The sequence below is a fragment of the Mus musculus genome, chromosome 6 (genome assembly GCF_000001635.26).
Source record: "Mus musculus strain C57BL/6J chromosome 6, GRCm38.p6 C57BL/6J".
In the NCBI taxonomy this organism is placed as follows: Eukaryota; Metazoa; Chordata; class Mammalia; order Rodentia; family Muridae; genus Mus; species Mus musculus.
The window spans coordinates 125319444-125340965 of NC_000072.6; the positions used below are offsets into that span (position 1 = coordinate 125319444).

At 50.2% G+C, this 21522-nt stretch overlaps 1 protein-coding gene across 3 annotated transcripts in view; it reads left to right on the forward strand.

Annotated features, from left to right (window-relative positions):
• Scnn1a (sodium channel, nonvoltage-gated 1 alpha) overlaps positions 1 to 21522 on the forward strand; it is a 30673-nt gene that overhangs the window by 5173 nt on the left and 3978 nt on the right. Inside the window, exons 1-7 of one of the 3 annotated variants that reach the window (XM_017321471.2) lie at positions 32 to 1848; positions 11468 to 11741; positions 12650 to 12840; positions 18354 to 18457; positions 18793 to 18956; positions 19394 to 19492; positions 19663 to 19780. In XM_017321471.2, the coding sequence (XP_017176960.1) occupies positions 1769 to 1848; positions 11468 to 11741; positions 12650 to 12840; positions 18354 to 18457; positions 18793 to 18956; positions 19394 to 19492; positions 19663 to 19780 (1030 nt within the window). In that variant the 5' untranslated portion in view covers positions 32 to 1768. Of the gene's footprint in view, positions 1 to 31; positions 1849 to 1896; positions 2932 to 11467; positions 11742 to 12649; positions 12841 to 18353; positions 18458 to 18792; positions 18957 to 19393; positions 19493 to 19662; positions 19781 to 21522 lie in introns of those variants that run through there. The other 2 variants (NM_011324.2, XM_030255276.1) reach the window with 2 other exon arrangements.

A 21522-nucleotide genomic window follows, 5' to 3' on the forward strand; every position in this document is an offset into this window, starting at 1 on the left:
GGACCAAACCCCTCCTGCTGGGCTGGTTCCCCAGGAGTTATGACTGGTCTGTCTCAGGAGGGAAATGACGAGAGGCAACGTCAGAGGAAAAGATGTTTTGTTTGCATTCTGTCTACAACAGCTGCTGGTCCGCTTTGTGATGTCAGAAAACTGGCTTATTGGTTTGGAGGGTCGGTTTCCGTGTGTGAGAAGTGGAGAAGGAGCCTGCCTCCCTCTTCTTACAGAAAGGTTTCGTGGATGTGTGTCAAGGCGTCTGTCAAACAGCCTAGCTAACAGGCGGCACCCAGGTTGACCATTTCAAGAATGAGACTAGCTCAGAGGACCCTCTTATTTGTCTGGTTTATTCTGCAAGCTTCAGCCGCAATGCCAGTCTTCAGGGTGTCGCTTGAAATGAGTCCCTCCAGGGTGTCACTTGAAATGGGTCCCTCCTGTTGCTTCCCCCACTGTCCCCCAGCACTTGGTTCCTATCCCTGCCTCCAGACCCCTCATCTCCCTGTATGTCAACTACCTGTTGCTTTCCATAAACCTCTGTGGCTGCTTTGGTCTGTGTCTGTAGGTCTGGAGCACAGAGAACACCCCTGTCTGTTGTTCCTGCTGCTGGAGAGAGGGTAGGAAGAGCCAGTGAGCACACTGGAGCACTGGGTGGCTGCCCTCTCCAGGGCTCAAGTGGCACTATCACTAGCAAGCTCTGCAGGACCTGGGCTATGTGGATGGCTCTCCCATGACTCTTCACTCTTTCTTTTGGGGGTGTGAGCCTTTGAGGCTGTCACACCTGTGTGGTCCCTGCTTGCATCTGTCTCCTCTAGCTAGGGTAGCTTGAGGGAGAGTTTGGAGAAAAACACAGCCTGGATGAAAGAGCTTCCACTTCTTTCTAGGACAGCGTGCCCACCCTCCTTGCCCTAGATACCAGTATAGACACAGCTTGTGTTCTCTTCCAGGGTCTGCCATCCCTGCCTGTCCCAGGGCTCTTGGTCTGTGCCCACAGAGCTCTGCCTGGCCCCCATGTACATGTTACCTCTGGTGCCCACATTCCTGCAACCCTGTGACCACAACAGGGGACATTACACATTCCTGGCCTATCAGCCAATAGTGTCAAAAAGAACAGAATGTCCTAGGACCTGGCCCAGCCCCCTACTTCACCTGGGCCCCTCCCTCCCAGGCCTGGACAGGGCCAGGTAGATGGGGTGAGAAGTTCAGAGGGAAGGGGATGGGGAAGAAGATGGTGGGGGCCAGCAGGTGCTCCCAGTTTTGGGGGACCCATTCTCTTTTTCCTCCAGGACCCTGGGTGTGAGGCTGACCTGGGATGACCTTGAGGGACCTCAATCAGAAGGGACCCTGGTTTCTGAAATTTCACCTAGATTTCCTTTCCCCTAGCCATCTTGCCTGACAGGAGAGTCCCTTTGGAGCTGGCTCCCTCCTCTTCCTCCTCCTTCATCTTCCCTCAGCTCTTTGCACAGTCCTCCTCAGTCTGTCTCTCTTTTCTGCCTTCCCTGTTCTCCTGGTTTCCCCACCTACTCTCGGCGATCCTCCTTCCGCTTCTGCCTTCCTGGCTTTTGCGTGTAGAATCCTTCCTCTCTTCTCCGGTTCTCTGAGCCTCACCTGTCTTCTGCCCCTAGTCTCTTTTTCAGTCAGTTCGCCATCAATCCCTGGCCGAAACTCTTCAGCAGGTACCTGGTTCACCTGTCCCCCAAGAGCCCTCCTCCCTGGAGAGCTCCCAGACCAGACTCCTCCTCCGATCCTCCCTCTGCCCTGCTCACCTTTAATTGAGATGCTAATGAGGCTTCTGTCGCTCCCATCCTTGCCCGTGGCCGACGGGCGGTCTCTGGAGCCAGGCACTGCACCTGTCAGGTGAGAGGGTGGAGAGGCTCGGCTGCCAGATTTAACTGGAAAGGAACCAGTCACAGCCCAGCCACACCTGGAGCCGGGAGCAGGAGGCAGCTCCGGCCTCCTGCAACCCACGGTCCCCGAGGCAGAGAAGGAGGTAGCAGGGAGCTGGAGGCCAGGGCTAGAGAGCCTAGAGAAGAGGACCCAGGAGGAGATAGGGAAGGCAGGAAAGGAAGTGAGGCAGGATCAGAGAGCCTGGCACAGAGAGGGAGACCCAAAGAGAAGCGGGAGTCAGCTGGGCCAAGAGGGCGTGAAAGCCGGAGAGTCAAACAGTCCGGGAGGAAAAAGGGGCAAGAGGGAGAGGCGCTAAGCCAGACAGGGTGCCTGCTGTGGAGACCCAGGGAGGCGCTAGCGGGCAAACGAAGGTGGCCTTCGCTGTGACCACTTCGCTCTGTGGCCACTCCAGTGAAGCTCCGTGCTGCCTGGTTGGCCCCAACTCCAGAAGGTCAGCTGGCTCCTGGAGAGGTGGAGGAGGGTGGGAGGACTGAGGAAGAGGGAACTCAGCGTGGGATGCGGGCACCGTCACGGACGGCCCCATTCTGCCTCCATACTAATGATGCTGGACCACACCAGAGCCCCTGAGCTCAACCTTGACCTAGACCTTGACGTCTCCAACTCACCGAAGGGATCCATGAAGGGCAACAATTTCAAGGAGCAAGACCTTTGTCCTCCTCTGCCCATGCAAGGACTGGGCAAGGGGGACAAGCGTGAAGAACAGGCGCTGGGCCCGGAACCCTCAGAGCCCCGGCAGCCCACCGAGGAGGAGGAGGCACTGATCGAGTTCCACCGCTCCTACCGGGAGCTCTTCCAGTTCTTCTGCAACAATACCACCATCCACGGTGCCATCCGCCTGGTGTGCTCCAAGCACAACCGCATGAAGACGGCCTTCTGGGCGGTGCTCTGGCTCTGCACCTTCGGCATGATGTACTGGCAGTTTGCTTTGCTGTTCGAGGAATACTTCAGCTACCCCGTGAGTCTCAACATCAACCTCAATTCGGACAAGCTGGTCTTCCCTGCCGTCACTGTGTGCACCCTTAATCCTTACAGGTCAGTCGCAGAGAGAGGGGTGGCTCAATGCTAGTGCATGGGTTTAGCGTGCACAGGGCCCCGAGTTCTACACTCAGCAGCACAAAAGCAAGCAAGCCGGAGAGCAAACAAAAGTGGTCATGGAGCTGTGAGGCCAGAGAGCTGAGAGGTCAAGGCCTTGCAGGTGCTATAGAGGTGGATAAGATCTTTGTGCAGAGGGGATATTTGCTGTGCTGGGGAGTAGGCACCATGGGAGTGGGATGAAGAGTAGGAGAGTGGAATGGAAAAGAGGTCCATCGTCAGCTGTCCCCGAAGTCTCCTGCTGACCTGTGCAGGGGATCACCACTCAGCTGCCCTACCCGCCTGCCCAGGTCTCTGACCTTTAAGGGCTTTGCTGTGTTCTGAAGTTTTGGGTTTCATCAATGCTCTTTGCCAGTTTGGGTCTGGAAACTGCACTGTTACCATGGTGAAGAGAGGCGGGCAGGGCTGGGTGTTTGTACACACATACCATTTCGTCCGCACTCAGCTATGCCACACATTGAAAACGTCCGTCAAGCCAGACGGTGCCAGGCACCCAGCAGAAGAGGATTGTGCTAATTCAGCGAGCTTTATGGAGGGCCAGGTACTTGAATAGGTCCTGGAGACGGGAAAAGCTACAACAAGGTAGGAGGGGTAGGCGTGTGAACAAATATAGCAACACACCGTGATTAGCACAATAAAAACTCGGAGTTGGTCTGCCTTCAAGGAGTGTAAGCTCTCTCGGAGGGTTTGAAGGAGGGTAAATTCGAGTGAGCACAGCCTCAGGAATGTGGGCAATTATGGATGGCTGGGATTGGTCACACGCTGAGGGTGGAGGCTCTCTCAGGTAGCCTGTCATGTCCAAAGATGTGTCATGGATTAACAAAGGTTGGGAAGTCCTGCTCTGGAAAGGTAAAACTGTCCCCATATAATGGACACGGTAAGGGTCACTTACTGGAGCTGAATGCGTCAGAACCTCCTTAGAGGTCGTCTGCAGCCTCCTGGAGGCTTAATCTGTCTTGGGGCAGGGACAGGTATTATCCCCATTTTACACACAGGAAACTGAGACCAAGAGGCCAAGGCAAGTCAACAAGGTCACCGATCCTGATGTGATCCTGACTTAGCCCATTAGTTTGATCCCCAAACTCGGCCTTCTCTCATTCTTACGAGGCACCACTTGGAATAAGTGAAGTTGCTCACTTGTTCACCTCCGTTTCAAGCCTTGGGATAGCTCCTTCCCTTAGCCTCATCTCTCCTTCAGTTTGTCAGTTCTTTCTCATCCCAGGCCAGGCAGGGTGGGGGACATAACAGGCAGAAGGTGCTGGCAGGGGAGGAGCCGGCTCCTGGAAGTAGGCTGCAGGCAGGCACTCAATAAATATTTGTGGTCACAAAGATGAGGAGATATGGGGAGGGCTGAGGTGAGTCTGTTGAAGTCTGCATATTTTCTAAGATTCTGCTGGGTGCATGACCCTGGACAGGCCAGGATAAACCACCGGGGAGTGGACATCACAGTGCCTAGGGGACCCGGACCGGGAAGCAGCTGTCCGTACAGCAGAGGGAGGAGGAGAGAACTCAGAAGGGAGGGGAGGAGCCTCAAGTATTGGAGGAAACTGAAGACCTACTAAGTACTTGACTCAGTGTTGGGTTATTTTTAAGCACTAACTCCTCAATCCTGCAAAGTCTAAAGAGGTGGGCATTTTATATATGTCCTTTATTGCTTTCTTTTCTTTTAAAGACAGGATCTCGGTGTTGCCTAGGCTGGCCTTGAACTCCTGGCATTACAGGACACTCGCTATCACACTTGTGCTATTTCCAGTTTGCAGATGAGGATAATTGATGTTCACCGAAGTGAAATAATTAGACCCAAAGCTGTATAGTTAATAACGAAGAGAAATAACAGTAACAATAGAGAATGCATATTTATGTCCCAGATGGCTTTCCAGATGAATCTAAGTCTGAATGAAATATGATTAAATCGGCCAGGTGTAATGGCACATGCTTTTAAACCTAATACTGTGGAGGCAGAGGCAGACAGATCTCTTGTGAGCTATATATCTCTATATAGTTCCAGGATAGTCGGAGCTATGTAGTGTTGTTAGCCGTCCCCCCAAAACCCAGGCTGAATGAATGTAGTAGGTCCCTGCTCAGCGGCCCTGTCTACCTGCTCAGGTGTCTGACCTTTAAGAAAAGAAATATTATTAAATGTTTTAAGCCTACAACAGACTTAGGGAACAGGTACCACTATTCCGTCCATTTAATAGATAAGGCGACAGATGCCCAGAAAGTTAAACTCAGAAAGATAGCAGGTGTTAAAACTGGGATGCAAAAATCACTTCCAACCAAGAGCTAGAGCCTCTCAGGTTAGCAGTGAAGTTCCAGAGCAGGCGTGACCTCAGAGCTCCCCCTCACCTGACAGCAAGGTAGGGCAACAAGGTAGGGCAGCTGGTAGGAGCCCAGCAGGAAGAGGCGCAGAAAGAAGGGGGCTCCTGGTTAGGAGTGCAGGGGTGGGAAGCCACTGGCCAGTGAGAGGCAGAGGTGGCAGACAAGCTAGGGCAGCCTGGTGGCTGCTGCCCTGAGTGTGAATCATGGTCATTGGCACAGGGAGGGACGAATGATCTGGGGAGAGAGGAGGAAATGGTGGAAGATCCAGTTCCCAAAGAGGGCCTTGGAGGGGACCAGAGTCACACCGGGGTGTCCACCTGATGAGGGACGCAGCCAGCAGAGAATTGTAAAAAGGAGGTCCTGACCGCAGCTCTGTGTGGCTTTCCAGTTTCTAGTCACTCGAAGGAAAGAGCCGTTCGTTGCCACATCCTGGGACACAGAGCCTACCTCGAACATATATGGAACTTAGGGCTGGACCCAAGGCAGAATTCAGCCAGGCCTGCTGGCAAATGCCGGTAATCCTGGCCCTTAGGAAGTAAAGACAGGAGGAGAACTGCAAGTTCAGAGTTAGCTTAGCCCTGGGTGCAACTTGAGTTTGAGGTTGGATAGGCTACATCAGACCCTATGCCTACAACAAATAAAACCACGGAAGAACGTGGAGCGTTGGAAGAGTGAAGCTCATGGGTCTTATCTTGTCTGCAGAGCCAGGGCCCAGCAGCAGGACTGAACAAAGGGAGGGCCATGTCCTCGGAGAGCCACAGGAGGTGTGGCTCTGAGCTGGATGGAAAGACACCCTTGACCTGCACTTGTCCAGAGGCCAGACTGTACTCGGTGTCTGGCAGGGAGAGGCCAGACTGAGGGCTGAGAGGCTGGGCTGGCCAGTGGTCAGGTTCTCCTTTGTCAGGCAGTCCGGTGCTGGGGTCAGGATGGTACAGGGCAAGAGTTCTTGCACAGGCAAAGCTGTGTGTGTGGGTGTGTATGCATGGGTGCACATGTGTGGTGGTAAGTCCGTGGAAGAGGACTTTCTAGAGCTAGTGTTCTTCCTTTACCTGGTTCTGTTCTGGGGGCTGAATTCAGGCTGCTCTGCTCCCTCATCAGCAAGCGTTTTTTTTGTTTTTTGTTTTTTGTTTTTTTTTTTTTTTACCTACCAAGCCATCTCAGCTTCCTGAATAAGAAGGGCAGATGACAAAACTGAGGCCCCAAGGACCTAAAAGCAAAGAGAAACAAAAAGCCACCGGCTGATGAGAGGCCTCAGAATCAGAATCTGGGTCCCTCCTGGTTCCTTTTGTTACATCTGCAAGGTCGCATGGTAGAAGAGTGGCAGTCAGCACTCCCCTGTGATGGCACGTATCTCTAATAACGAATGTCCATGATAATAAAACACCACTTGCAGTCACATGGAACCCACTCTCCCAAGAGTGAGGTGTAGCCCTTTCCATATATTCTTAGGCCACTGGGAAGCAGGAACTCCTTGCCATCTATGTGGGGTTCATATTTCAATGACAAGGTGAATATCTCATTGTATTGCAAAGGAAAAAGGCTTGTTTTTAAAAAAAATACTTCTTTTAGATTTATCTATTTTATGTATATGAGTACACTGTAGCTGTCTTCAGACACATGAGAAATGGGCGTCAGATCCCATTAGAGGTGGTTGTGAGCCACCACGTGGGTGCTGGGAATTGAACTCAGGACCTCTGGAAGAGCCGCCAGTGCTCTCAACTGCTGAGCCATCTCTTCTGCCCAGAAAAGAAGTTTTACAGCATGAGTTGTGATTTATTTTGGGGACTGGCTCTCCATAAAAGAGATCTTAGGTCACTAGGGGGTCACAGTCTACATGGCCTGGGCCAGCTCATTAAAACGTGGACGTCTGAGCTGGGAAGTGATGGCAGACCTTTAAACCCAGCACTCAGGAGGCAGAGGCGGGCAGAGCTCTGTGAGTTTGAGGCCTGCCCTGTCTATAGAGCAGGTTCCAGGACAGCCAGGACTATATAGAGAAACCCTGTCTCCAAAAAAAAAAAAAAAAGTGGACTTCTACATAGCATCATCCTGGCAGCCTAAGAGAGATTGCAGCAAGGGTTTGTTGTCACTAACTCTTCCTAAAGAAATAATGAATCCTGCTTAGAGTCAACAGTGGCTGCCCTGAGCCCAGCCTGCCCAGAGGCAATAACAGTCCTGTCAGAGAGGCCAGAACTCAGCACAGCCCTGTATCTCACTCAGCATGCTGCCCACACTCACCACCTGGCTGTCTCAACAGCTCAGGAGAACCTTTGGCTCTTAGATTGCCATCCCTGGGACAGACCACCATGAGAGCTCAGAACCCACGAAAGAGATCCAGATAAGGGCTATGTCCAGATAAGGGTATCTACATGTGAGTGTACTGTGATAGGAGCTGAAGCTGTAAGGTCACTGTGTGCTCCATTAGCACTGCTCAAAGCTGCTTAGGTGAGAAAGGGCCGGGAAACTGATCAGAGACGAGTGTTAAGTGTGGCCTGGATGAAGCAGAGAGGAGGGCCGAGCGCACAGGTATACACTGCCAAGGGGTATTCCTGAATGCTGGCTGACAGTGCCCCAGAGGTCCCTGAGTGGATGTTGGGAGCCCATCATGTATATCAAGGATGGAGGAGTAGACACAGAGGGAAACATATGTATGTCAGTCCCAAACTTCTTAGGATTCCTGTATCCTGCTAGCCTGTCTCATACAGAGGAAAGTCAGAAGGGAGGCTTGCTTCAGAGAGAGGGAGCTGGTAGCCAATTTCAAACGGTCCTTAGCCTTAGCCAGGAGTAGTGGAAGAACAAAAACTAGGGAGTCCAACAAGCCTGACTTCAAAGCTATTCAAAGCTCAGTAGTTCCCAGGTGAGTAACTCTAGGGTAGTTGACTAGTGTAACTACCTCGCTATCCTGAGTTGTGGAATAAGACAGTAAGGCCTGATGGAGTTGGATTGGGGCCGGGAATCACCCATCTCCCACAGGTGGTTTGCCTGCCAGACAGACAGGGGTGAGGGCAGTGAGCGTGGCCGAGGAAGTAAGTCATGGCCACATGAGGTGGACCATCTTACTAGCATCCCATCCAAGGAGTCTTGATCCTTTGTTTACCTCCTGGTCTCAGGACAAGACCTGAGTGTTTGACGGTGCTTTGCTCAGTGATCCATTCTCTCAGCACGAGTGTCAGTCAAGGGCTCTGAATCCTGTTAGACAAAAGCAGAGAAGTGTCCTTGGGGTGAGAAAGATCCCTGCTTGGAACCTGACTTCTTCAGGGACCAAGGGTTGGGAAACCAGACAGATGAGAGTGTGTTCAGGCATGACATAGTCTCAGTGGGGAAGAGTGTGATGAAGGCAGAGAGGTAGCAATGTGGTGGTGAGGGGGAAAGGGAGATGACAGTAGAGACCGTGTCATAGAAATGATTCCAGCAGAGCTGGAATTCCAGCTGGGATCTGGATTCTTCCTGTATGACATTGAGAAAGTTGAAGTGACACTTTTCCGGGCATCCGGCTCCTGTCTGTGTCTTCCTGAGGCCTGACCATCTCTTTACTTAGTGTGCCCGAGCAGTGCCTAATTTCATCTTCCCAGAACTTTGTGTGGCGGGCTGACCTAGTGCTGTGTCCATTCTACAGAGGGGTAAGGTTTGGATGCCTTGCCTAGCATTACACAGCTGGGCACCAGAGTGCCCTTCCAGCAGGGGGCAGTGTCTATGAGCTCCTGGGACAGCCTAGGGGACACTGAAAGGTGGGAGCACATTGTGACTCATGTCCTGGCCACATTGTCTTGGGAAAGGGCATGACAATGGTATTAGCCCGGATTGTTCAGCAGGAGATGCAATGGATGTTCCTGGCTCCTCAGAAGGGCTCATACGAGCTGGCATGGCCACTCTTGGAATCATAAGTACCGCTCAGTCTCTCAGAAGCCCTTGGGACACACCCTGGATCTGAGTTCTGTTCTCTTCTGTGAGGGGATGAGGGGCCAGCTGGCTACAAAGAGGGAATGCCTAGGGTCCAGCCAGCTGGGTGAGGATCCTGTAGCTCTGAACTGGATGTTGGGACCGTGCATGAGATTTTAAATAACCTTGGGCTGCGGGTGTGGCTCAGTGGTGGCGGCTGGAGGAAGGGCCTAGCATTGTAAGGCCCCTGTGCTTGTGTCAGACCCCAGATGCACTGACCCCACATCTCTGGCAATAGCATGCTTCACTAGTGCTCAGAGTTTGATTTGTAGGCCTGATTGGCCTGGAACTCACAGAGACCCTCATGCCTCTGCCACCCAAGTGCTGAGATTAAAGGCGTGTGCCACCACACCTGACTCTTGAATTTTTCTTTAAGTGACATTTAATAGTTAAGATATTGGGCATTTTTAGCCAATCCCTTGTGTGAGTGTGTGTGTGTGTGTGTGTGTGTGTGTGTGTGTGTGTGTGTGTTATTTTTTGAGACCAGGTCTCACTATATAGCCCTAGCTGATCTGGAAATTGCTGTGTATATCAGGCTGGCCTAAAACTCACAGAGATCTGCCTGCTTCTGCCTCCCCAATGCTGGGCATAGAAAATATTTTTAAATTATTATTATTAATGTACGTATGTTTTTGCACCAAGTTCATGCTGCGCCCATGGAGGCCTAAAGAGGTTAAATCCTGGGGCTGAAGAGATGGCGCAGTGGTTAAGAGTACTGACTGCTCTTCCAGAGGTCCTGAGTTCAATTCCCAGCACCCACATGGTGGCTCACAACCATCTGTATTGTGATCCAATGTCCTCTTCTGATGTGTCTGAAGACAGCAATAATGTATTCATATAAAATAAATAAATAAATTTTTAAAAAAAGAAAGAAAGAAAGGAAGAGAGACAATGAATTTCCCAGAACTGATGTTATAGACAGCTGTACCTTATAGGTGCTGAGAATTGAACTCAGGTCATCTGGAAGAGCAGCCATTGCACTTAGCTTCTGAGACATCCCTCCAATCCCACTTTATAGTAAATATTAAACTCAGGTAGTATAAGCCCCCTCCCCCAGCTTTTTTCTTTTCCACAACTGTTTTGGGCACCGTAGGTTCTTTGCAAAGAGGTGTTGTGGAGGCATGTACCTGTAAGCTCAGCTGCTGGTGAGGCTAAGGCAGGAAGGTTTCAAGTTTGAGGTCAGCCTGAGCTTCACAGAAACTCTTTGCGTTCCATAGACACCTCAGAAGCACCTGTCACTTCCTTTAAGGATGTTTGCTGAATTCGGGATCCGGATTTTATGTGATCTGAAAATCAAGTTGGGAGACATGAGATAGGAGCTGTTGTATGATTTCGTATGTTTTGGCCTCCGGCAGGGTTCCAGTGTGCTCTGCGGAATAAGAAATCTTGCCTATATTAAATTTAGGAGTAGATCTGATAAATATAAGGTTTACTCTTGATTATATGTACATAATCTGTGTGTGTGAGCCACATGTGTGAGTGTGGCTGGAAGCCAGGGGTGGGAGTCAGATTTCCCTGGAATGGAGTTAGGGGGTTGTGAGTGCTCTGATGTGGGCGCTGAGCAATGAACCTGGGTCCTCGGAAGAGCATCACATGTTCTCAATGGCATGCCCTCTCTCCAGCCTCAGTGTGGTGTTAATGAAAATATTTTCCATTTGTTGCTAGTATCTAGAAATGCAGCTAATATTTGTGTGTCGGATTTGCATCTTGCAGCCTGGTTTTAATTTATCATCTCGGCTTTGTGTTTCTTAGACCGTAATTCTAAGGATGTCCATCGTGCAGATGGTAATACAGCCAGTATTGAGAATGAAAACTATAGGGATTTATATGGAATCGTGTTTGGGTGGGTCCCTTCCAAATCTCATTAAAATGTAGCCTCTGAAGAAGGGGCAAAGGTAGGAACTTCATCTGGTATTTTCAGAGCAGTGCAGGGACATTCTGAAAGTGCAGTCACTGAGAAGATTTGAAGGCACAGGAAGCAGGACATTCCCAAAGGCCACCCTCCCCAAAGGAGATCGGGCAGGGCGACCTGAGCTAAGAGAACAGACTCTTTTTGACCTGTTCAAATACAACTACACTCTACACTACCCAGCTGATAGCCCTGGAGCTCTCACAGGGATCACTGATTCCCTCGGTGTTTATGGAGAACACCGTGGCCCTTCGAGGCCAGGGATTTGGTAGACCGCCCCTGGACCGACCTCCTCCTCATCGGCTTTTTCAGATACACTGAAATTAAAGAGGATCTGGAAGAGCTGGACCGCATCACGGAACAGACGCTTTTTGACCTGTACAAATACAACTCTTCCTACACTCGCCAGGCTGGGGGCCGCCGCCGCAGCACCCGCGACCTCCGGGGTGCTCTCCCACACCCCCTGCAGCGCCTGCGCACACCACCTCCGCCCAATCCCGCCCGCTCGGCGCGCAGCGCGTCCTCCAGTGTACGCGACAACAATCCCCAAGTGGACAGGAAGGACTGGAAAATCGGCTTCCAACTGGTAAGCCCCGCCCCTCGGTCCAGGACCCGCCTACGAGCTTGCTCGGTCCCATGGACCGCCTACTCCTTCAAACTGAAAGGCCTGATGGACTTTCCAGCGGGTAACACCAATACGTGAATAAATGAATGAATGAATGAATGAATGAATGAATGAATGAATGAATGAATGAATGAGTGAATGAGTGAATGAGTGAATGAATGAATGTTAGCAGAGGATAAATGTCGAGAAGTGAAATCTGTTGCAGAAAATATACGTTTCTGAATTCTAGTCCCTACTGATGGGACTCAATTGAGACCCTCCTGTGAAGAACTGAAGTTCTTCAAGTCTGTAACAGAAGGCAAGTAAATGAGACACTTAGACAGTAAAATGAGATGCATGTGTGTGTGTGTGCATGTCTCTGTGTGTATGTGTGTAACCCAGGTCCTTGTCCGTGCTTGGCAGGGTCTCTTCTGTTGAGCTACATCCCTGCACCCTAATAAACATGTAGACTAAAAAGGATGGGTAGGAGGAAATGGGACAGAGGCTCATCTAGTGAAGGAGAGAGGGAGGCCCCGGAGAGATGGGCTGTACCACCAGCACACGGAAGTTCTAGGATCACCTCTGTTGTGGGAACGAAAGTCTGATCCCAGAAGCTTTCTTGCACCAGTGAAAGGGGAGAATTCTTGCTTCTTCCTACCTGGTTGCATAAGTAATTACAGTGAGGAGGCACTGCCTACCATTACCTCAATCCCAGGGTCCTCTGGCCACCTCTCCTAGGGGCTTCTAGGGAAGTGTTTCTCCCCTTCTGTTCTACCCACACCCTGTTCCCTGTACCTACATGCCCATCAGCCCTCAGAACACCTCAGCTCTCAGTCCTTGACCTTGGTGCACTGTCTCTGACATGCACTGACACTCCTGTCTCTGTGCAGTGCAACCAGAACAAATCAGACTGCTTCTACCAGACATACTCATCCGGGGTGGATGCCGTGAGAGAATGGTACCGCTTCCATTACATCAACATTCTGTCCAGACTGCCCGACACCTCGCCTGCTCTAGAGGAAGAAGCCCTGGGCAGCTTCATCTTTACCTGTCGTTTCAACCAGGCCCCCTGCAATCAGGCGTGAGTAGGCCCCCTTGCTGGCTCCGTTGTTCCTCAGAATCTCCTATCCTGGGTCCTCCTGAGGGCTCAGGAAGTTCTCTGTGGTTAGGCGAGGAAATGATCCAAGGCAGGTGCCCAAGTCTGTGCCCAGCATGTCACCTGTAGACGGGCGTGTGGTAAGATCCATGGACGGCAGGTCCCAACCAGAGTTCCCATGACTGTTCCGTCCCTTTGTCCCTTCATGGTCTGGTGACGCTTCCATTTCACATCGTTTTGCAGAGCCTTTTCTTTGTAAAATGGACACAAATCCAAACACAAGAGAGAAGGTTTATTCAGTAAATATTTCTGATTGTGTGGACCATGTGCCAGACTCTGTTGTAGGCATCTGGGATGTATTACAGGAAAAAAAATATGTTCAATCCTTGCCTGATTGGCATTTTTACTAAAGTGATGAAGACCACGATGCTAATACCCACCTTAAGAGTCATGTCACATGTATAAGATGACAAATGTGAGGTTACTTTATACACTCTAGGGTATGGTGGGGGTCAGTCGTCGTCTTGTACCCAAACAGGTGAAGGAAGAGACACTCCCAGAGGCTCAGGCCGGCCTAAGGATTCTCCACAGCCCACTGTCCCTCAGGGATAATTTCTGTTAGGGCCCCTGTCATAGCATCTATCTAAAGAGGTCACGGCCACCAGCTCAGGCCCTCTAAGCGCTGATACAAGAGGGAAGTGAGGGACTTCCTTCTCCCTTCTGTAGCCTCTGGCTGCATATTCCTGCTTTCTCCTCCACCTCTGCTCCCGGGTTTTCAAGGGCCACCTTCTTGCTTCTGGCTGGCACTGAGGCGGTGTCTCTACAGGGGACCCTTCCCTCCAGTGCCACCCGAGAGTGGCAGCAGGACCAGGTGTCACCTGCTTCTCTGGCTTTTCACTCTGTGTGCTCACATGCCCATCCCATGGCTTGGTCCTGTTCTTTGTTTGTTTGGGGATAAACAGTCGCAGCTGGGAAGCGAGGCAGCTAAGCCTAGGCCAGCAGTACCTGTCCTGTTGCCAAGCCTCCCTGTTATCTCCCACCTTTGTCCACTCCAAGCCCTTGCCTCCCTTGCCCCCAAGTCCACTGTTTATCTTAGTCTTGGCATGCAGGTCCGGTCCTCAGTTTGTCATCTCCTTTCCCACGAGGCCTGTTGGGACAACTCTGTAAACTATCTAACTTTCTGCCCCCAAGTTTTCCCTTCATTCTTCACAGAAGTCTTTGTCTATTTCTGTTGCTATAGCAGAATACTACAGACTGGTTGGTTTATGAAAAAAAAAAAAAAAGAAGAAGAAGAAGAAGCTCATTCTTATAGTACTAGGGGTTAAAAAGCCTGAGAGCCTGGTGCGGGAACCTGGTGACGCTCCCATGCGTAACAAAGCAGAAAGGGGAAGGGAAAGTGAGTCTGGGAAAGAGGGTCAGGAAGGGCGGGCCGACCCAGCAAACGTCCATGTGTTCATAGCTAACCCTCTCAGGACTCCGTGGATGCGCTCATGAGGATTCACTCCATGGTCCTGTCTCTTCTTGTTGGATCCCATCTCCAACATATTGGGAAGTAATTTTCCAACCCAAGAATTGAGAGGCACATTTGAAACGTAGCAGGGAGCGTACGTTTGTGATATTAACTATTCCAGTCAGTCCTGTTCAAAATCCTCCAAAGTAGGAACTGGAGAGACTCCGCAGGCTCAGACTAAGAGCGCTGGCTGCTCTTGCAGAGGACCCAGGTTCCGTTCCTAGCACCCATAATTCGGCTCACAATTGTCCCTAACTCCAGATCCACGGGACCTGATACCCTTTTCTGGCCTCCAGAGGTGCCAGGCATGCTCGTGGAACACAGATGTGCAAGTGGGCAGAGCACTCACACGCATACAATCAATATATTAAAATCCTCTGCAGTCTCCTGTGGCTTGCTGAGTCTAACTACACTTCCTTAGCATGGCCTCCTGGACCCTCCCCTTCATGGCCTCCTGGACCCTCCCCCCTCCCTTTGAGGTCTCCTGGACCCTCCCCTTCATGGCCTCCTGGACCCTCTTCCCTCCCTTCGTGGTCTCCTGGACCCTCCCCTTCTCCTTCCTCTTCTCTTTTGGATTTCTTTCTCCTTTTGTTTTTTTGTTCTGAAGATCAAAGCCAGAGCCCACAACATGCAAGCAAGCTCTCCATTGCTGAGCTCTGTCCTCAGACATAATCTTCTCCTTAATGACACGTAGTTAAAGTCTTCCCTTTCATATGGACACTTTAGTGGTTTTTAAATATGTTTAGAGTTGTGCAACTACTGTCATTATCTAATTTTAGAACATTTTTTTCACCCACCCTCAAGGAACCCATTTACTTCTTAGCAGTTCCCCATTCCATCCCTTTCAAGCCCTGGGAACCACTAATCTGCCTTCTTGTCTCAATGGACTGTTCTTTGTGGGGATTTCACACAAGGGCTAGTAATGCAATTCAGTAGTAGATTGATCGTCTAACATTTATTAGGTTCTGGGATATATATATATATATATATATATATATATACACACACACACATACACATACATGTATATATACACATATGTATATACACACATATGTATACATATGTATGTGTATATAGGTATATACATATGTGTGTATATGTATGTATATATGTGTGTATGTGTATACATATATACATATATACACACACACACACACACACACACACACACATATAGTATCTTTTGTGACTGGTGACTTCTTTCACTTAGCATATGTTTTCCAGGTTTATCTGTGCTGACACATGTCAGAACTCACATATGAGCAATTAACACTGGGCTGTGTTGTACAGACACACCACAGCTTTCTGACATGAACATGCCTACTCTTTGGCCTTTATGAGCCTGAGTAAGATTTTATACTGGTAATGTTTTGGTTTTGCTTGCAATGCACCCAGAGTGCAGTGCTGGGTCACAGAGCTGTTTAGCATTTTGGAGGCTGCTGGACTCTGCCCAGGGATACAGGTCTTTATGTTCTCAGCAGCAACCCTGAGGGATCTACATTTTCTACAACCTCTGCTTGTTATTGTCTACCTTATAAACAAACAAACAAACAAACAAACAAGCAAGCAGACAAAACTACCCTTACTTGTTTGTATTTGTGCATGTGAGTGGGTAGAAGACAATTTTCAGGAGTCGTCTTTCTCAACCATTAAGGCGGCAAGTTTGGTGGCAAGCGCCTTTCCCAGCTGGGCCATCTCACCTGTCTGTTTGCCTTTATCCCTTTAGGCAACGTAACCAATCCCTACCACCTTAGTGGGAAGCTAATACAGCTCACTAAGTACTGATACTTTAACTTAGCCCTCAGTTCTCTGTCCTACCTGTGTATGTGGTCTTCATTTGTCAGAGGAGGAGAGTAAAGACCTTGCTTGGCTTTCTTTCTACTGTTTGCTACAGTTAGAATTTACTCAAAAGGAGCTGCACGCTAGAGCCCCCTTTTTTGGACAAGGGCTCATTCTTATCCCATGCTAATCTGGAACTCGCTATGTAGTGTGTAGCCCCAAGTAGACTCATACTGGCAACAATGCTCTTGTACCAACCTTCCGAGTGCTAGATCACAGGAGCTCATCACCACGCCTAGGTGAGATTTTCTTCTTATTATTATTATTACATATCTGCACACACACACACGGACACACACACGGATACACATACATGATGTGGTGTACTTGTAGAGGTCAGAGGACCTGTGGAAGTCAGTTCTGTCCTTCTGCAATGTGGATCCTGGAGACTGAACTCAAGTTGTCAGTCTTGGCAGCAAGCACCTCTGCCCACTGAGCCATCTTGCTGGGCCAAGCACCTCTGCCCGCTGAGCCATCTTGCTCAAGGCTTTACTCTTAACCATTACATGATTTGGCTTCTCAATGGATGTTGCACTAATGTGTTTAATGTACATTTTCTTATATGTGCATTTACAAAATTTATATTTTACCTACATAAGTGATCTTGTGTGTTATAAGATCTTATTTTATCTTCTTCTAAAATACAAAATAAAACTTTCTTAAGCTCGGTATTTAAGACCCACCACAGTGTGCCCTTCCCCCCTCCCAGTGAGTGGGGATCAGTGGCCCTTTAAGATATAGCTTTTCTTTCCATATCCAGCCCACCTCTAGAAATGCTGGCTTTTCAGTACAGCCTAACATGAACCCCTATGTTTCATGCCCTATGCCTGCCTTTGGTTTTCAAAGCCAGTAGACCACCCTGGGCCTTCTAGATTTGCTCTCCTCATTTTAGAGAGGAAGAGGATGACCTTGGGAAATGGGGCTGGTTCAAAGCCACATGAGCAGAGACACACCCACCTCTGGTCATTGGCCCCTCTCCCTCCTCTACTGGTCACAGGCCAGAGTCTTATTTTCCTCCTGTCTGGTTCCCACTGCTATTTCCCACTTGGCAGGGAGTAGAACACAGATCCCTTCTCCCCTACATAGTTCTTAGAACCTGTGATTTGCTGTCCATCTGTCTGTCTGCTGCGGTAGTGTGACTGTGTGGTTTCCGCTGGACTCCCAAGCCTGTTAGAGAAGGGCTGTTATCACTGGACCTATTAATCTGATGCACAGGGGCCTGTGGAGAACGCTTGGCTTCATTCTGTCCTGTGCTCTGAACTTCCTCCCTTCAGCCCCACGCTCACTGAGGCATTTGTTCCCTCCTCTACGCTGATTTCCTGCATCTCTCCATTTCCCTCATTGATGCACCGAGAACCAAGATTTAGATGCTAAGAAGTTAAGAGCATTGCACGAGTCTTAGTATAACATTAGAAGACACAAAGAAGCAAGTGATGAGGTCAGAGGAGAAGCCGGTCTAACAGGTAAACGCCTGGATCTGAATCCCAGGTCCATCACCACTGTCCCTGCGGCCTGGGATCCCCGCTGACTGGGAGAGGAGAAGGGCACAGTGTAGCGGAGTCTCATCATGGAAGGCGTATGGCACGTGGTGTCGGCAGACCCAGTGGAGCATCATGGATGGATCTTAAAGCCAGAGCTTAGGGGGCTGGAGAGATGGCTCAGCGGTTAAGAGCACGGACTGCTCTTCCAGAGGTCCTCAGTTCAATTCCCAGCAATCTCATGGTGGCTCACAACCATCTGTAATGGAATCTGATGCCCTCTTCTGGTGTGTCTGAAGACAGCAACAGGGTACTCATATACATAAAATAAGTAAATATTTCTTAGAAAACAAACAAACAAACAGAGCTTAGGAGGGTTTGGTTTTGGTTTTTTAGAAGAAAATAAAATAAGAACACACAAGATCACATATGTAAATCTCAGGCCTGCCATCACTGTTGGTGTGGTCTTGCATGATGCAGAATGGGACTGTTGGCTTAGGTGACAAAGCATAGGTCTACTTCCCAGTGCTGTGCAGGCACACTGGAGGTGACAGGAAACTGATGCTCCTGTGGCCCGGAGGGGAATTCCCTCTGCCTCACCTTGTGCTCTGGTGAATTCCTGTACTTCCCTCTCTGATCCTATTATCCTGGTTCCCTTGCCTACTAAGGAATTATTCTCAGTTCCACCACCCCATGTATGGGAACTGCTACACTTTCAACAACAAGAACAACTCCAATCTCTGGATGTCTTCCATGCCTGGAGTCAACAATGGTGAGCAGCTCCCGTCCCCATGATGCCCTTCCCACTGACCTACCTCACCCGTCCTTACCTACCTCAGCCTTACAGTCTAGAGATGCTGGGAACCTTCTGGGTCTCACCTTGATATGCCTCTCGCCATTCTGGAAAGGTCTGCTCTGTCCTTTCTCCCCCCAAAGTCCTCCATAGTCCATTCTAGGCATGGAAGGGATTCTATCCTTTAATCTAGCCCAGAAACCAGCTTTGGGTTGCCATGCCCACCTGAGGGGTTTACTGGCCTTGTTCCACCAGGGAACGGAGGGTAAGATTCTGGGTCTCCATCCCCAACTCTTCTCCTGCTGCATCCCCAGGTTTGTCCCTGACACTGCGCACAGAGCAGAATGACTTCATCCCCCTGCTGTCCACAGTGACGGGGGCCAGGGTGATGGTGCACGGTCAGGATGAGCCTGCTTTTATGGATGATGGTGGCTTCAACGTGAGGCCTGGTGTGGAGACCTCCATCAGTATGAGAAAGGCAAGGATGCTCTGATTGGGAACCTGGGAGGAGAACCCCACAGGAGGGAGAGGAAGACTTGGGAAATGGGAGGTAGATTTGACAGCCAGGAGATTGAAGGGAGGTCATGGTGAATCATCTCCAGGATGTGGAGGTCTTTGGGAGAAGAACCGGATAGAGGGGCTAGCCAAGGGGCACCGGGGAAGCAAGGCTTTGAGAAGAGCTCAGGTGCTAAGAAAGGTTCAGGGTGTCCTTAGGATTTCAGAGGATTCTCTAAACCCATGCACGGCCTTGAAAGTGGTACACGGAGTGGTGTTTGGGGTGCTGGAATATGCTTTGAGATGGGAAGGCTGGTGGACTGCTGGCAGGGTGTGAGTTTGAACTTGGGAATGAGGAAAGACCGAAAAGCCTCTGTCTGCCTCCTCACCTGTGATCTTGGGATGTACAATGGTTCACAGGAAGCCCTGGACAGCCTCGGAGGCAACTACGGAGACTGCACTGAGAATGGCAGTGATGTCCCTGTCAAGAACCTTTACCCCTCCAAGTACACACAGCAGGTACACAGAGCCTGTCACAGCCATTCCGGGGACTGTATGCCGCCGGTCAGCTGGGCGGAGGGATGGAGAGGAAGTAGGCTGGGAGTGGTAGAATGGGCCACGGTGTGCAGTGGTGAGGAGGGCAGGGTTGGGCCAGGCCTGAAGCCTCTTGCTTCTCCCCTCTCTTCCAGGTGTGCATTCACTCCTGCTTCCAGGAGAACATGATCAAGAAGTGTGGCTGTGCCTACATCTTCTACCCTAAGCCCAAGGGTGTAGAGTTCTGTGACTACCTAAAGCAGAGCTCCTGGGGTGAGCCAGAGAGCCCCTGCCCTGTCTGGAGCTCACCTCCTCTTCCCTAGGTGCCTGCCTCTCAGAGGCCTTGTCTGCGGTGCCTCACTTCCACCTGGCCTCCACTTGCTTTTTTTGCCCTCAGCCCTTGCCTCTGTTTCCCCTGCTCCTTGCCTTCCTGTCTTTGGCTTTTGTGTGTTAGTGAAAGAATTGTCCAGTTTAAAAATAACCTACAGCAGAAGGAAGGAAGGAAGTGTGTGTGTGTGTGTGTGTGTGTGTGTGTGTGTGTGTGTGTGTGTGTGTGTGCATGTATGTTTGTGCATGTGTGAGGCGTCCTGCTGTGGTTCAATGTGCCTACATCTTCTTTGAGTGCTCAGCAGGGCTGGCTTCTGGGAGATTAGATAGAGCAGCCATCATTTCACTGGTGCCCAGGTAGAACTTATTACAAGTGCTGTGTTTCTGTGTCATCTCTCTGTGTTCTACGAACTGTATGAAGTATCCTTTCAGTATTCTAGTCATGCAATTTGTGAATTAAAAGACCAACCTTCCTCTCTCTTTCCTTGGTCCTTCTTCCCTGCATTCATCTGTGTGTGTGTGTGTGTGTGTGTATGTGTGTCAGTGTGTGTGTATATGTGTATATGCATGTATGTGTGTGTATATCTGTATGCATATATGTGTGTTGTGTGTGTATCAGTGTGTGTATGTGTGTCAGTGTGTGTGTATGTATATGTGTATGTATGTGTGTATATGTGTATATGTGTGGTGTGTGTGTCAGTGTGTGTGTTTGTGTGGTGTGTGTATGTGTGTATATGCATGTATATGTGTGTATGTTTGTCAGTGTGTGTGTATGTGTGTATGCATGTGTGTGTGCATGTGTGTATATGTGTATATGTGTATCTATGCATGTGTGTGTATGCATGTGTGTATGTGTGTGTGTATGTATGCATGTGTGGGTGCATGTGTGTGTATGCATGTGTTGTTGAGTCACAGGAGTCATAAGTTGGACTCTGTTGAAGCTCAGGAGCTTTACCCACTGAGCCATCTTTCCCCCAGGGATTCAGTTTGTAAATTAAATGTTAGAAAATGTTTTTACCCAGAGCAGGGCACACAAAACAAGCCGGAGAGCCCTGGCACGTCCTGCTTATCCGGCCATTGTCCTGAACACGCCCGTTTCCTTTCTGCTGTGGCACAGCTACCTGAGGCTGCTGGGAGAAAACTATCCTAACAGGAAACTATGAGATTGCAGGCTCTGTCTTCACAGACTCTCCTTAGAGCTCCCTCCCAGGGCTTTGCACACTCAGCCCTCTACCAGGGTGAGAGAGGGAGGAAGTGGGCCATTGCTGAGGGGGCAAGGCACCAGACACCAAGGACACAGAAAGACCTCTGTGGAGTTGTGTTACCTCTGCCCCAGTCCCATCTGTCTGTGCTCTCTACCTCCTTTCTTGCTTGGCCCACTCTGACAGGCCTTGATGCCTGTCACTGCTCTTGTCAGGGCAGCCCCTCCCCCTGCCCCTTGCTACCTATCCCATGTCTCCTGCCCCCTGCTTACTTCCCCATGCCTCTTTCCTCCTGCCCCCCTCTCTTCCCCTGCCCCCTGCCTATACCCTACAGTCTCCCACCTCCTGCCCCCTGCCTCCCTTCCCCTGCCCCCTGCCTCCACCCTACAGCCTCCCACCTCCTGCCCCCTGCCTGGGAGAATCACAGAATGTCAGAACTGGAGGGAACTCAGAGGCCATTTGGTGTCAAGTTTTCTTGGATGGGCA